The sequence below is a fragment of the Thamnophis elegans genome, chromosome Z (genome assembly GCF_009769535.1).
Source record: "Thamnophis elegans isolate rThaEle1 chromosome Z, rThaEle1.pri, whole genome shotgun sequence".
Lineage (NCBI taxonomy): Eukaryota > Metazoa > Chordata > Lepidosauria > Squamata > Colubridae > Thamnophis > Thamnophis elegans.
The window spans coordinates 121,172,521-121,185,207 of record NC_045558.1 but is presented as its reverse complement, the minus strand read 5'-3'; the positions used below and the strand labels follow the sequence as shown (position 1 = coordinate 121,185,207).

The 12,687-nt window shown below is 43.1% G+C and overlaps 1 protein-coding gene across 1 annotated transcript; it reads right to left on the bottom strand.

Annotated features, from left to right (window-relative positions):
* Positions 1–7,335: 7,335 nt before the first annotated feature.
* LOC116520886 (zinc finger protein 20-like) lies at positions 7,336–9,987 on the bottom strand. The gene has a single exon (XM_032235334.1). It carries the CDS (start codon positions 9,543–9,545, stop codon positions 7,350–7,352), a length of 2,196 nt encoding a protein of 731 aa, XP_032091225.1. The 5' UTR covers positions 9,546–9,987; the 3' UTR covers positions 7,336–7,349.
* Between the last annotated feature and the right edge of the window lie 2,700 nt (positions 9,988–12,687).

Here is a 12,687-nt window from a genome sequence, read left to right as displayed (position 1 = left end):
GGCCCAGTTAGATTAGCATCTGTCTGAAACATACCGGTTCCTTTTCTATCTCCAGAAGTGATTGCAACTGGATGTTCTTTTTCTTGTTTTATCTTCTTACTAAATAGTTAAAAGGTCTGAATTTGTCACTGAAATTCAGTGAATTGTGGTGGCTATTATACGTCAGCCTGTCTTTTACATAAATCGTTTTCCTCAGAGTTTTTCTTCCCTGCCTTCATAATTTGCAAATAGAACTGAGTTTAATACAGGTAGTCCTCAACTCACGAATACAATTGAGCCCAAAATTTCTATTGCTAAGTGAGGCATTTGCTAAATGAGTTTTGCCCCATTTTATTGAAACAGGTGTTAAATGAATCACTGCAGGTGTTTGTGACATGGTTGTTAAGTGAATCTGGCTTCCCCATTGCAGGAAGTCAAAAGAGGTGATCCCAAGATCCTGGGGCACTGCAACTGTCATAAATGAGTCCGTTCCCAAGCATCTGAATTTTGATCACATGACCATGGGGATGTTGCAATGGTTATAAGTGTGAAAAATGGTCATGTTCCTTTTTTCAGTACTGTTGTAACTCCAAACGATCACTAAATGAACTGTTGTAAGTCAAGGACTATCTGTATTAGTTTTCCTTCTCATATGTACTATCTGTGCTTTCCTGGACTAAGTATTTTTGAATTCTATATAATTTAGAAGCCGCCTTGACAACTTGTCAAACTGGGAACTTGTTCTTACAGGAAATGCTGTTATTGGTTAATATCACCCATTCCTTCATATTGGGGGGGGGGGGAAAGATGAGTTCACCATGACTAATCAATAGATGATGTTCCTGTTAACTGGCTTCATAATAGCTTCCCAAATGGACAGTGGAATATAAAATGGAGAAACAAAAACCATACTGTGTTTTTTGATCAAAAGTTGATCAAAAAACATACTGTGTTCCCAAAATCACGAACTTTATGTCTTTTTCTCAAGGACACAGGATTTCTAAAGAATTTCTTTAAAATGGCAGGCCTAGAATATGGGACACAAATTTTATGATTGTGTATGCCTATGAAATGCTTGCTTCAGTTATAGAATTGGTGCAAACATATTTGGCTAGGGTCTTGCTTAATTCAAAATGGTGACCTGTTTCCTAGTCAGAAGACAGGACAGCCATCCAAATATGTTTATTTTTATGATCTTTCTTAAAAGGAATTAGTTGACCTTAACTAATTCTTATAATTCATGTTACTTACAATCTGAATGTTTGGAAAACAGCAAAAGTGGAAATATATTTACTCTTAATGTATAGTTGACAAAGAGAAGAAGCTGAGAGTGCAAAATAGCTGCCCTTTCTATTTTTCTAGCAAACTAAATACTTAAAAGGTGGATGGGCAGAGTGTTTGTTATTAGAGACATATCTGATCACTCTTAATGTCAGGATTATTTGCATCCGTTCCTCATCCTAGGAACCATTTGATTTGTCCAAATCTCTTTCCTCTGTTGGTTTTGTTGGCAGGTACAATTCATTTTAACTTCAAAATGTATTAGTGACAAAATACATAGAATCTCTAGTTTATGTAGAACAGTAGTGCTCAACCTGTGGCCCGCGGATCCCTATTGGCCTGTGATGTCATCAAAGGGGGTCTGCGAACGCTTGAAGAAATGCTATGATTTTAAATCTTGAGTTAAGGCTTGGAGGTCTGTGGCCATGATTCGTGGCCACAAAAGGTATTTTAAGGGAGGTCCGTGATGAAGAAAAGGTTGAGAACTGTTGATATAGAAGGTATGAGGACTAGTCCAGAATAAGGGGCTAGAAGGCAATATTCCATGGACAGAGTTATGCGGGAAGAGTTTTTAAGGGAATGGTGAGTTGTTGAGATGAAGTAGTCTGTGGCTGGGAAATAGAGTTCTTTTGAAGAACCAGTTGGTTGGAGTATGTAATCAAGAAGGATCAACCATCTTTTCCACTGTACTCTACTGCCTTGCCTTTGTTCGTGGACTAGGATGCTGGATATCTTACAGATGCCCAACTATCCCCTTGGCTTTGTTTGCTCCATCCTGGAACTATGAAGCAGAAGGCAGGGAAGATAATTCCATCTTTTGCTGGCATCAGACCCGATTTTGCTTTTTGAGATGCTACCTGATACACAGCCATCTTCTCAGAACTTCTTCAACCCTCCTGTTCTTTGAGGAATATGGATTCTATAGTTCTCTGACTGGTACTGTTGTCCTGTACTCTCCTTTCTCATCCCATAGAGGGAGATGGACATGAACATCCCCAAACTAGTGAAGAGTACGCCACTGATAGGACCCAACCCATCGCAATCATGTTAGCTAATGACTTTTTATATTAATACAGATATATAAATACATTTCTATATAAATACTTCTTTTTAATAACCTCCCCTCCTTTTCCCATTGGCCAGAGTGCAGGAAGTGCAGTTCTTTTAATGCCAAGGTTTATGTCCCTATGATAATGTGTACTAAAATATGTATAGGACCCCATTCTTGTCCACATAGCTAATGCACCTAAAATGATAACCTGTCTCTTCTTCCCTCATTGTACCCCTTGGGAACTGTACAGCGTGTGTTTCTCAGTCGGGTGGGGGAATGGGAATGTGTTTTGTGTTTTAAGCCAAGCAATCATTTTAAGTGTCTGATTTACAATGTACAGACTAAACAAACATTAAAAAAAAAAGAATTTGGATATTGTTTGTGCTAAGCCAGGTTGTGTTACAAGCTGATGTTCAAACAATGTGAGTATACTCTTAGAATTAGCACAGAATAACTAGGTTTATAATTCTCAAAGAAATAAAGAAGAAAAAAAGTAAAGCAGCAATAGCAGACACTTTTGAATCATTGCTATCCTGTGTAAAAAAACAAAAGGAAGCTGCATTTACTTAGATAGATCAAGGTAATCCTGGTACAAATATATCTTCTCTATTGCAGAGAAAAAGGGCTTTTATTGTTCTTTGAGATTTGGCTTATTTTCTCCAGCAAATCAGAGCATATTTTTTATTTGCTCAAAACCACTCCTGCAGGTGAGAGAAGCTTCAGACACCACAGAGAATAAGCCTCTTTTGCATCTCCTTATTCTTAAATAAGGCAAATCATATTACTATTGAAAATAAAGTGTTTAGAAACATTTATGCATGCTCATCTATTCTTGTAAATCAATAATGGGATGAGATGAAGTGTTGCAGAAAAATTTGAGGATACAGATTGAAATGGGGTTTCTTGATATATTTTACATCATGAGACTAGTAGAATAGTATGGACATTGTCCAGTGTCATTGTGCAATTCATGTGGAAAGTAGTTGAGAATCCATCATGGACATTTTAAAATGTTTATATTAAATAAGAACAGTGAGAAAATGCAGAATTGAGAAATAATTTTATCTTAACAAGTTTATAGAGCTTTATAAAGTTCCTTTAAAAATGGAAAACGTCAGTTTCACTTCAATTAACAAAAAGGTATTCAAATTGATAAGAGAATTTGAGCTAAATATGTTCGGTAGCAACATAGCAATTAAATTTTTTAAAGGTCATTCAGTTCTTTTTATATAGATTTTCAAATTTATATGTAAATCAATTGTGTAGATATTAACTATTTTGTCTGACATGCTTTGATTTACAATAGCAATAGCACTTAAGACTTAATACAGCTTCACAGTGCTTTATAGCCCTCTCTAAGCAGTTTACAGCATCAGCATATTGTGCTTTACAATCTGGGTCCTCATTTTTAATGACCTCAGAAAGATGGAAGGCTGAGTCAATCTTGAGCCTGGTGAGATTCGAACTGCCAAATTGCAGGCAGCCAGCATTCAGTAGAAGTAGTCTGCAATACTGTACTCTAACCTCTGTGCCACTATGGCTCTTAAAAAGTACAAAGTAGAATGTCAGTAAATATTTTGGCTTTGGATATTTGCCAATAGAGACACCCCATACATGTACAAACACACACACACACAGAGTTTACTTCATTGGCATAATGTTAGAAGTTTTTATTTACTTAAATCTTTTGCGGCATATTCTTAAAATACTTTTATACCTAGTTGAAAATACAGTCATAATTAAAATGAGTGGATTGTAACAGCTACATGTATTGCAAAATTATATTCCATGCCAACATAAAATATAAAGTCAGAATTAAGGCCAGTTTGATTCCATGGGACTTGTGCCCAGGCTAGTAAGTTTAGAAATTCAACACAAACTATTCACTTCCCAGGTACTTTAAATTTGTAGGTGTCATTTTTTTCTAGCATGCTAGCTTATGATTAAGAGAACCATGTTTTACTAACTTGACTACCATAAGTTAGGTGAGTTTGCACGGCATCTTGTGTTACTCACACTGGCTGAGCACACAGTCCATTGAGCTAGCAAGAAGGGCATATAGGCAATCCCACAATTTAACCAAGTCTGTTTTCCATTCTGTGCCCCACTTTAGAAACTTCACAGGCATTGGTACAAACTTTAAGGCTTCTGTTCATTAGTTTCACTTTAATAAACAGGTAGTCCTCCACTTACAACCATTTGTTTAGCAACCATTCAAAGCTACAGCAGCACAGAAAAAAATGGTTTACAACCAGTACTCACATTTATGGCCATTGCAAATAGCCCTATGGCCACGTGATCAGAATTCAGGCACTTGGAAACTGGCATGTATTTATGATTGTTGCAGTGTCCATGATCCCCATTTGCGACCTTCCCAGATGACTTCCAATGGGGATAGACGAAGTCAGATTTGTCTAAAACCACAAGGTTCCCTTAACGATTGCAGTGATTTGCTTAACAATTGGCAAAAGTTGGGCACGACTCACTGAACAGCAATTCTGGTCCCAATTGTGATTGTTAAGTGGAGAACTACAGGTGAAACTCAAAAAATTAGAATATCATGCAAAAGTTTATTTATTTCAGTAATGCAACTTAAAAGGTGAAACTAATATATGAGAAAAGACTCATTACATGCAAAGCAAGATAGTTCAAGCCGTGATTTGTCATAATTGTGATGATTATGGCGTATAGCTCATGAAAACCCCGTCCACCATCTCAGAAAATTAGAATATTACATGCAATCAATAAAACAAGGATTGTACATAGAACAATATCGGACCTCTGAAAAGTATAAGCATACACATGTGCTCAGTACTTGGTTTGGGCCCCTTTTGCAGCAATCACTGCCTCAATGCAGCGTGGCATGGAAGCTATCAGTCTGTGGCACTACTGAGGTGTTATGGAAGACCAGGAAGCTTCAATAGCGGCCTTCAGCTCTTCTGCATTGTTCGGTCTCATGTCTCATCTTTCTCTTGGCAATGCCCCATAGATTCTCTATGGGGTTCAGGTCAGGCTAGTTTGCTGGCCAAACAAGCACAGTAATTCCATGGTCATTGAACCAGGTTTTGGTGCTTTTGGCAGTGTGGGCAGGTGCCAAGTCCTGCTGGAAAATGAAGTCAGCATCCTCATAAAGCTCGTCTGCTGAAGGAAGCATGAAGTGCTCCAAAATCTCCTGGTAGATGGCTGCATTGATCCTGGACAATGAAGCACAATGGACCAACACCAGCAGATGACATGGCTCTACAAATCAACACAGACTCTGGAAACTTCACACTGGACATCAAGCATCTTGCAGTGGGTGCTTCTCCATTCTTCCTCCATACTCTAGGTCCTTGATTTCAAATGAGATGCAAAAGTTGCTCTCATCAGAAAAGAGGACTTTGGACCACTGAGAAACAGACCAGGTCTGTTTTTCTTTAGCTCAGGTAAAACGCTTCTGACATTTGTTGCTCAGAAGCGGCTTGACAAGAGGAATACAACATTTGAAGCCCATGTCCAGGATCCGTCTGTGTGGTGGTGGCGGCTCTTGATGCACTGATTCCAGCCTCAGTCCACTCATTGTAAAAGTCCCCAACACTTTTGAATGACCATCCTCTCCAGGCTATGGTCATCCCTGCTGCTTGTGCACCTTTTTCTTCCACACTATTCCCTTCCACATAACTTTCTATTAATGTGCTTTGATACAGCACTTTGGGAACATCCAACTTCTTTTGCAATTACCTTTTGAGGCTTTCCCTCCTTATGGAGGGTGTCAATGATGGTTTTCTGCACAACTGTCAGGTCAGCAATCTTTCCCATATTGTGATTCCTACTTGGGACCCCATTTAAAGACTCAGGAACCCTTTGCAGGTGTTATGGCTTAATTAGATGATTAGAGTGGGACACTTTGAGCCTAAAATATTGCACCTTTTCACAATATTCTAATTTTCTGTGATTGTGGATTTGGGTTTTCATGAGCTGTAAGCCATAATCATCACAATTATGACAAATCACGGCTTGAACTATCTTGCTTTGCATGTAATGAGTCTATCTCATATTAGTTTCACCTTTTAAGTTGCATTACTGGAATAAATGAACTTTTGCACAATATTCTAATTTTTCAAGTTTCGTCTGTTCCTGTAATGCCAAGCCAAAACATGATTTTGATTGATTTATAGATGATGCCAAACATTAACTGGAACTGTTCTGATCCCTGTGACTCAATTCAAGCCTGATACCGAACCCAGGATGGGGTTACCTAAATGTATTATAGATCTGCATATTCCTTCCTGCCTTTGCATTTTAAGCTTCTATGGCTATTCACAAGCTGGAATCAGAAATTGTAATTTGATTGCAATCTCCAGTGCCTGGTTTGCTGTTATTGAGCAGTAAGTCAAGAAAAGTGGGGTACAACTGACCTGCTTATGAAATGACAGGTCCCAGCTAACATCCTGGTGCTTTCCAACAATTTGGGGCACAATTGCCCACTATGAACATGCTGGCTGGTGTTCATAGACATGGAGTTTCCAAAACACCTGGAGGCACTGAGTTGTCTGGAAAATTATGGTTTATGGTTTTATTTGACTTGTATGCCGCCCTATTCCCGGAAGACTCAGGGCGGCTAACAATCAGAAGGGGAGGGGGTACAAAAATAAAAATAGAAAACAGAAATTTAAAATACAACAAGTCATAACCTCGAAGCGGGCTGGATAGTTCAACAGCCCCAGGCCTGCCGGAACAGCCAGGTCTTCGTTGCTTTGCGGAAGGCCGGAAGGGTGGTAAGGGTCCGGATCTCAACGGGGAGATCGTTCCAGAGGGCCGGAGCAGCCACAGAGAAGGCCCTCCCCCGGGGAATCGCCAGCCGACATTGGCCGGCAGATGGAATTCGGAGGCCTAGTCTGTGGGATCTAATAGGTCTTTGGGAGGTGACTGGCAGGAGGCGGTCTCTCAAGTAACCAGTTATTAACTAAAAATCAGCATTCGGTATTGTAATAACACATTTCATCCTTAGTTTTTCATTCTACCTTTCAATGTAGGAATTCCTGCTGAAAAACAAAAATCAATCTGGTTTTACCTTCCAGAGCTCTTTTTCCACTGGTTTATTCCTATGCCCTATGCTGTCCGGCCCATGTATTCGACGATGCTTGGCAAAGTTAGAGGAGTTATTGAAACGGCGGCAACAGACCGCACATTCAAAGGGCTTCTCCCCAGTGTGCAGTCTCCGGTGAGTGGTTAAAGCTGAGCTCTGTGTAAACCGCTTGCCACAGACACTGCAGCCAAAGGGCCTTTCGCCGGTGTGCACTCGCAGGTGCTCTTTCAGGTCTGTGGCACGACGGAACTGTTTGGGGCAGGCAAAGCAGAGAAACGGCTTGAATTCGAGCGTAGGCAGTGCATGTCCATCAGAGGACTCATGAACTGGGAAAAGAAAAGGGGTGGGCCTCTCCTTACCTTCTCTATGCTGAGCAGTGCTTCCAAGCTGATCCTGCAAAGAGTGGCATCTCTGAGGCCCACAAGCATTGCAAGGTATGGAACATGGATCAAGGTTCTCCAATTGCCAAGGTGATCTCGTAGCCTTCAGACTGGGAGAAGGTCCTTCAGGGTCATCCATTTCTGAGGCAGGACCTTCCCAGGCTATGCCATCTTTGGGCCACGTAAGCGGTTCTACTTTGAGACCACTCAACTTTTCTGGGGCACATGTTTGAAAGTCTCCATAGGTGCTACTCTCTTGGGTCAGCTCTCTTTCTCTAAGGCCACTGAGAGAAGCTCCCTGGCTATTGTTTTCCTCTGGCTCTGAAACTAAAGTGTTGCTTTTTTCACTTAGTCCCCCTGCATCGCCTTCCCCTCTACCGTTCTGCCTCACCTCTGTACCTCCACTTCTGCTCTGCTTGAGCCCTCTGAGGCCATTTGGCCTCCTTACTCCGAAGCCCCTCTGATTGTGAGCAGAGACCCTGTTGTCCCCAACTGGCAAGAAGCCTTTTCCACAACTGCTGCCACTCTCTAGCTGTAACTTGCCAGGGCAGCTGTCGACCAGTTGCTTCTGTTCTTCCTGAGTGTGGCTTCCCCCTGCTCTGTTCTGCCTTGAGCCCTCTGTGGGGTTTTCAGTGCTTGCCTTTGGCAGTTGTTGTTTGAAACTGTGGCCATTGGGAAGGGCTTTTTGGCTGTAGCGGCAATTGGTGTTTGGACCCAGTTCCCCAGCATGCCCATTGCTATCAGTTGCCTGCTTCAGAGCATCTGCCTTAAGACCATCTCTGCTGCCCTGCCTTATAGCAAGGTTAATACCAAGACTGGCATCATCCGGTTGCAGTCCCGTCCTCTTGAATGCAGCCATGCTACCACCTGGTTGTCTGTGGCTGCTGGTGCAATAGTCCTCTAGGCTTAACCTAGTGCTATAAAAGCAACTTTGCCTACCTGGGAGGTTTTGATCAGCCTTATTCTTGCCTTCTCTTAACTCTATGACGGGCTGACTGCCGTTTTGCTTTGGCAGAAAGGTACGGCTTAGATATCTGCCACCCTTTCCTTCTTTCGTTTGCGCGGGTTTCTTTCCGGACAAAGAATCACAGTCCTTCCCACCAACTCTCCCTTCACTACACCCAGATGGTGGGCCGTGAATGCGTTGGTGCTTGCGGAAGTTGGAGCCGTTGTTGAAAGATTTAAAGCAGACACTGCAGTGGAAAGGCCGTTCGCCGGTGTGAATGCGCAAGTGGCCAGACAATACTGAGCTCTGAGTGAAGCGCTTGCCACAGATGCCACATTCATATGGCCTTTCGCCGGTATGCACCCGTTCGTGATCACGTCGGTCTGAAGCCCTCTTGAAGTGTTTAGGGCAGAAAGAGCAGCTGTAAGGCCTCTCAACGGGGAGCACCAGAGCGTCAATACTGCTGGACAACCAGCTCTGAGGCTCTAAAAGGAGGCTTCTGCACCCTTGGCACTGCTGGATTTGCTCCTGGGGCCCATCAAGGCTTGGCAGGTCTTCCTGGCACACAGGGGGCAGAACAGATCCAATCTCTTCCTTCACTGTTACTAGCTGGATCTCCATTGGCTGGTCCCCAGCATCTGTTCCTGAAAGAGGCAGAAAGAAGACACAAACTGCAAGAACCAAGCAGGAACAAATGGAAAGGAAACCGGGGCTCACAGAGAGAATAGGGGGGTAGTGGAAACCGTTTCCTGGTGTTAGAAAAAAAAGGGTTGGAGTAAGAAGCTTTTCTGGCAAGAAATGAGGCATCCAAATTTGATCTCCCCATTCATTCATATGCATGCTGTTGTACTCATTCACCTAGGCCAGGGATCGGCAAACTTAAACACTAAAAGAGCCATTTGGATCCGTTTCCCACACAAAAGAATACACCGGGAACCACAAAACCTAATGGGGGTAGCTCAATAAATTGCGTGCCAGCAGGTGTCGCACACTGGCGGTTCTGGCACATATTCTGAGCAACAGGGAGCTGCAGCAGAGGCATGAAAGAGCCACATGCGGCTCCAGAGCCGCAGGTTGCTGACCTAGGCCCGAGGATATCTATGGAGAAGATTCCTGTGGTTACTGGGAACCCAAAATAACTCCATGGCACCTAATGTCTGATGATCCACACGTAACAAAATAATGGATCTTGGCTAAACATCTTGCTCAAGCAATAGCACTTAGACTTATATACCGCTTCACAGTGCTTTACAGCCCTCTCTAAGCGGTTTACAGAGTCAGCATATTGCCCCCAACAATCTGGGTCCTCCTTTTACCCATCTCGGAAGGATGGAAGGCTCAACTTTGAGCCTAGTGAGATTCAAACTGCCAAACTGCTGGCAGCTGGTGATCAGCAGACGTAGCCTGCAGTATTGCACTCTAATCCTTGCGCTACCATGGCTCTTGACAGCACCCCACCGTCTTTGTCCAGGTTCAGACATTAAAAGTTGACCTAATCGTAATTAATAGTTGGAGCATCAGGGAAACCCAGAGCTGTAGGTTAGCACATCGGAAGAAGACAGTGGCAAGTAATGTCTACACTTGCCAGGAAAACTGTGTGATTGTGTGGGGTTGTGCCCATTGATCTCCCAGGAGTCAAATGTAACCCAAGGGCATTTTCCCCCTGACCTTTTTTCAAAAAACTGACCATTGTGGAGAAATCAAACATCTACTAGAATATATGTTTCCAATTTAAGTCAGCAATAAGAAGCAAAAGCACCAGACAAATCTAGGACATGGTGTTCTATATGTTGGCAGAAAGTAAATTCCTTTTTGCATTTCAGCACAGTCATAGACTGTGTCCCACCACTGGCTTGGCTGATACGTTTAGGCTGATGCCAAAACCAAATAAATCAAATTAAAGCTTATGCAATGTGTGAACTTCATTGCTTCATTACCCTGAGGTAAGATTAAAAAAAAAAAATCTCACACATGAACCAAGAAACCGGCTGAGAATCCCTGCTAAGCTTCCCTTAAGCCAACTGACACCAGCACTACACTTCCTATCATTCTCTGCCAGCAGGCTACAGTCCTGACTCAGAGCTGACTTATGGGTCTTCCTTGTGCCCCAGTTCTTAGAGGTTGAAGCAGGTTGAGCTACAAAGCCTCCCTCTCTGCCAACCCAGAAAAACGGACCAGCAGAAGAACCTCTGAACGCCCTATAAATATACTGGGTAATACGTTAATTTATATTGCTAGCATATTTATGATATGCCATACAACTGTACTGGAGAGCAGATTCTGTTTTTAACTAGATCAGCTTTTGAACGTCCAGTTATACCTCCAGTTGCTACTTAAACTGGCTGAGATTTCCTCCCTTACCCAAGGAAGCCGGAATCTCCGGAAATCCAGGAATTCGAGCTGTCTCTTTCAACCTTCCCGAAGGACCCCTCTTCCCCCTTCGCTTCCTCCCCCCCCCTTCAATCAGCCTTTACGTGCACAGAAACCAGGTGTTCGAACCCGGCTGCCAGGGACATAAGCGGCGGCGGCCTCCCCACCTCGAAATCCGAAATCTTCGGCTGTGAAATCGGAGAGCGCAGAGAACAATAGTCCCGAGCTTGGCAAAGCTTTGCGCGAGTGAAGCTTTGCGCGAAGCTTGGCTGGCTGCGTGCCAGGTGCCAGAAGCCAGGGAGTCCCCCCTCCTTTACTACAAGGTGGATTCGCTGCCCCCCCCGCCCCAATTCACTTTGGATTCTTTGTGTGCCCCCCCCCCCCGAGGCATGGAAGTTGCTACTCATCCCTGGGCAGAACACCGGAACCTATCCGGCGGCTGCATACCCACTTCTAGGATGGAATCTCACCTTTGCCTGTTTTCCATTCACTTTAACACCAAGGTTTTTGCCCTGGGGCCCTTCGCAACTTTCGGCTTCCTTCGCTCCGTGGACAAACGATTGGAGAGAGCTCTCCCCGCCCCGCTTCTCTTCTCTTCTCTTGGGCTGCCGTTCTCTTCCCATGCGCGCGCATTCCCTTTAAATGAAAACGAAAAAAGAAAAAAAAGAAATTAAAGGGAATGGCAGAGTCAATCCTCTTTATTTTTGCCGGCCGTCAAAAACGCAAATCCACATCGTCTCCTCCCCCCGCCCCCGCTCCCAATTTAAAGGCACAAGACACTCGTTTAAAATCGCGAGAATCAGTCGTGTGCGTGTGTGTTTTTGTTTATATATATAAACAGTATATATATATATATATATATATATATATATATATGTATGTATGTATGTATGTATGTATGTATGTATGTATGTATATGTGTGTGTGTATATATATATACACACACACACATATACATACATACATACATACATACATTTATACACACACACACACACACACACACACACCAGGGATGGGTTCCTGCCAGTTCTAATCTCTTCTATAGAAGAGGTTCCACAAATCTACAGTGACCAGTTCCAGCTCTCTCCCCCCCCCCCCCCCACTCCATCCACACATCATCAAAATGAAGGGTGAGAGGAGGAATTCTGAAAGTTGAAGTCCACAAGTCAAAGCTATCAAGTTTGAACACCCCTGGGGTTTTTTCCTAAAAGGGTTAGGGGTGCAAGGGTCTTGTAACTTGACAGCTTTAAAACTTGCATGCTTCAATGCCAGAGTTCCTGAGCCAACATGACTGGAGGAGGAATTCTGGGAGTTGAAGTCCACAAATCTTAAAGCTGTCAAGTTTGAACACCACTGGGTTTTTCCCCTAAAGGGTTAGGGGTGCAAGAGTCTTGTAACTTGACAGCTTTAAGACTTGTGTGCTTCAAATGCCAGAGTTTCTGAGCCAACATTTTGGTTGCTAAGCAAGAGCGTTGTTAAGTGAGTTTCACCACATTTTACAAGTTATTCACGCTCACCCAGTCACATGACTGTCAAGCCACTCTCACTTGGTCACATAGCCGACAAGCCACTCCCACCCAGCCACATGGCCAGCAAGCCACTCCCACAA

Coding starts and splice junctions, on each gene's coding strand:
- LOC116520886 (XM_032235334.1), bottom strand. CDS start 9,545: ATGCATATGAATGAATGGGGAGATCAAATTTGGATGCCTCATTTCTTG.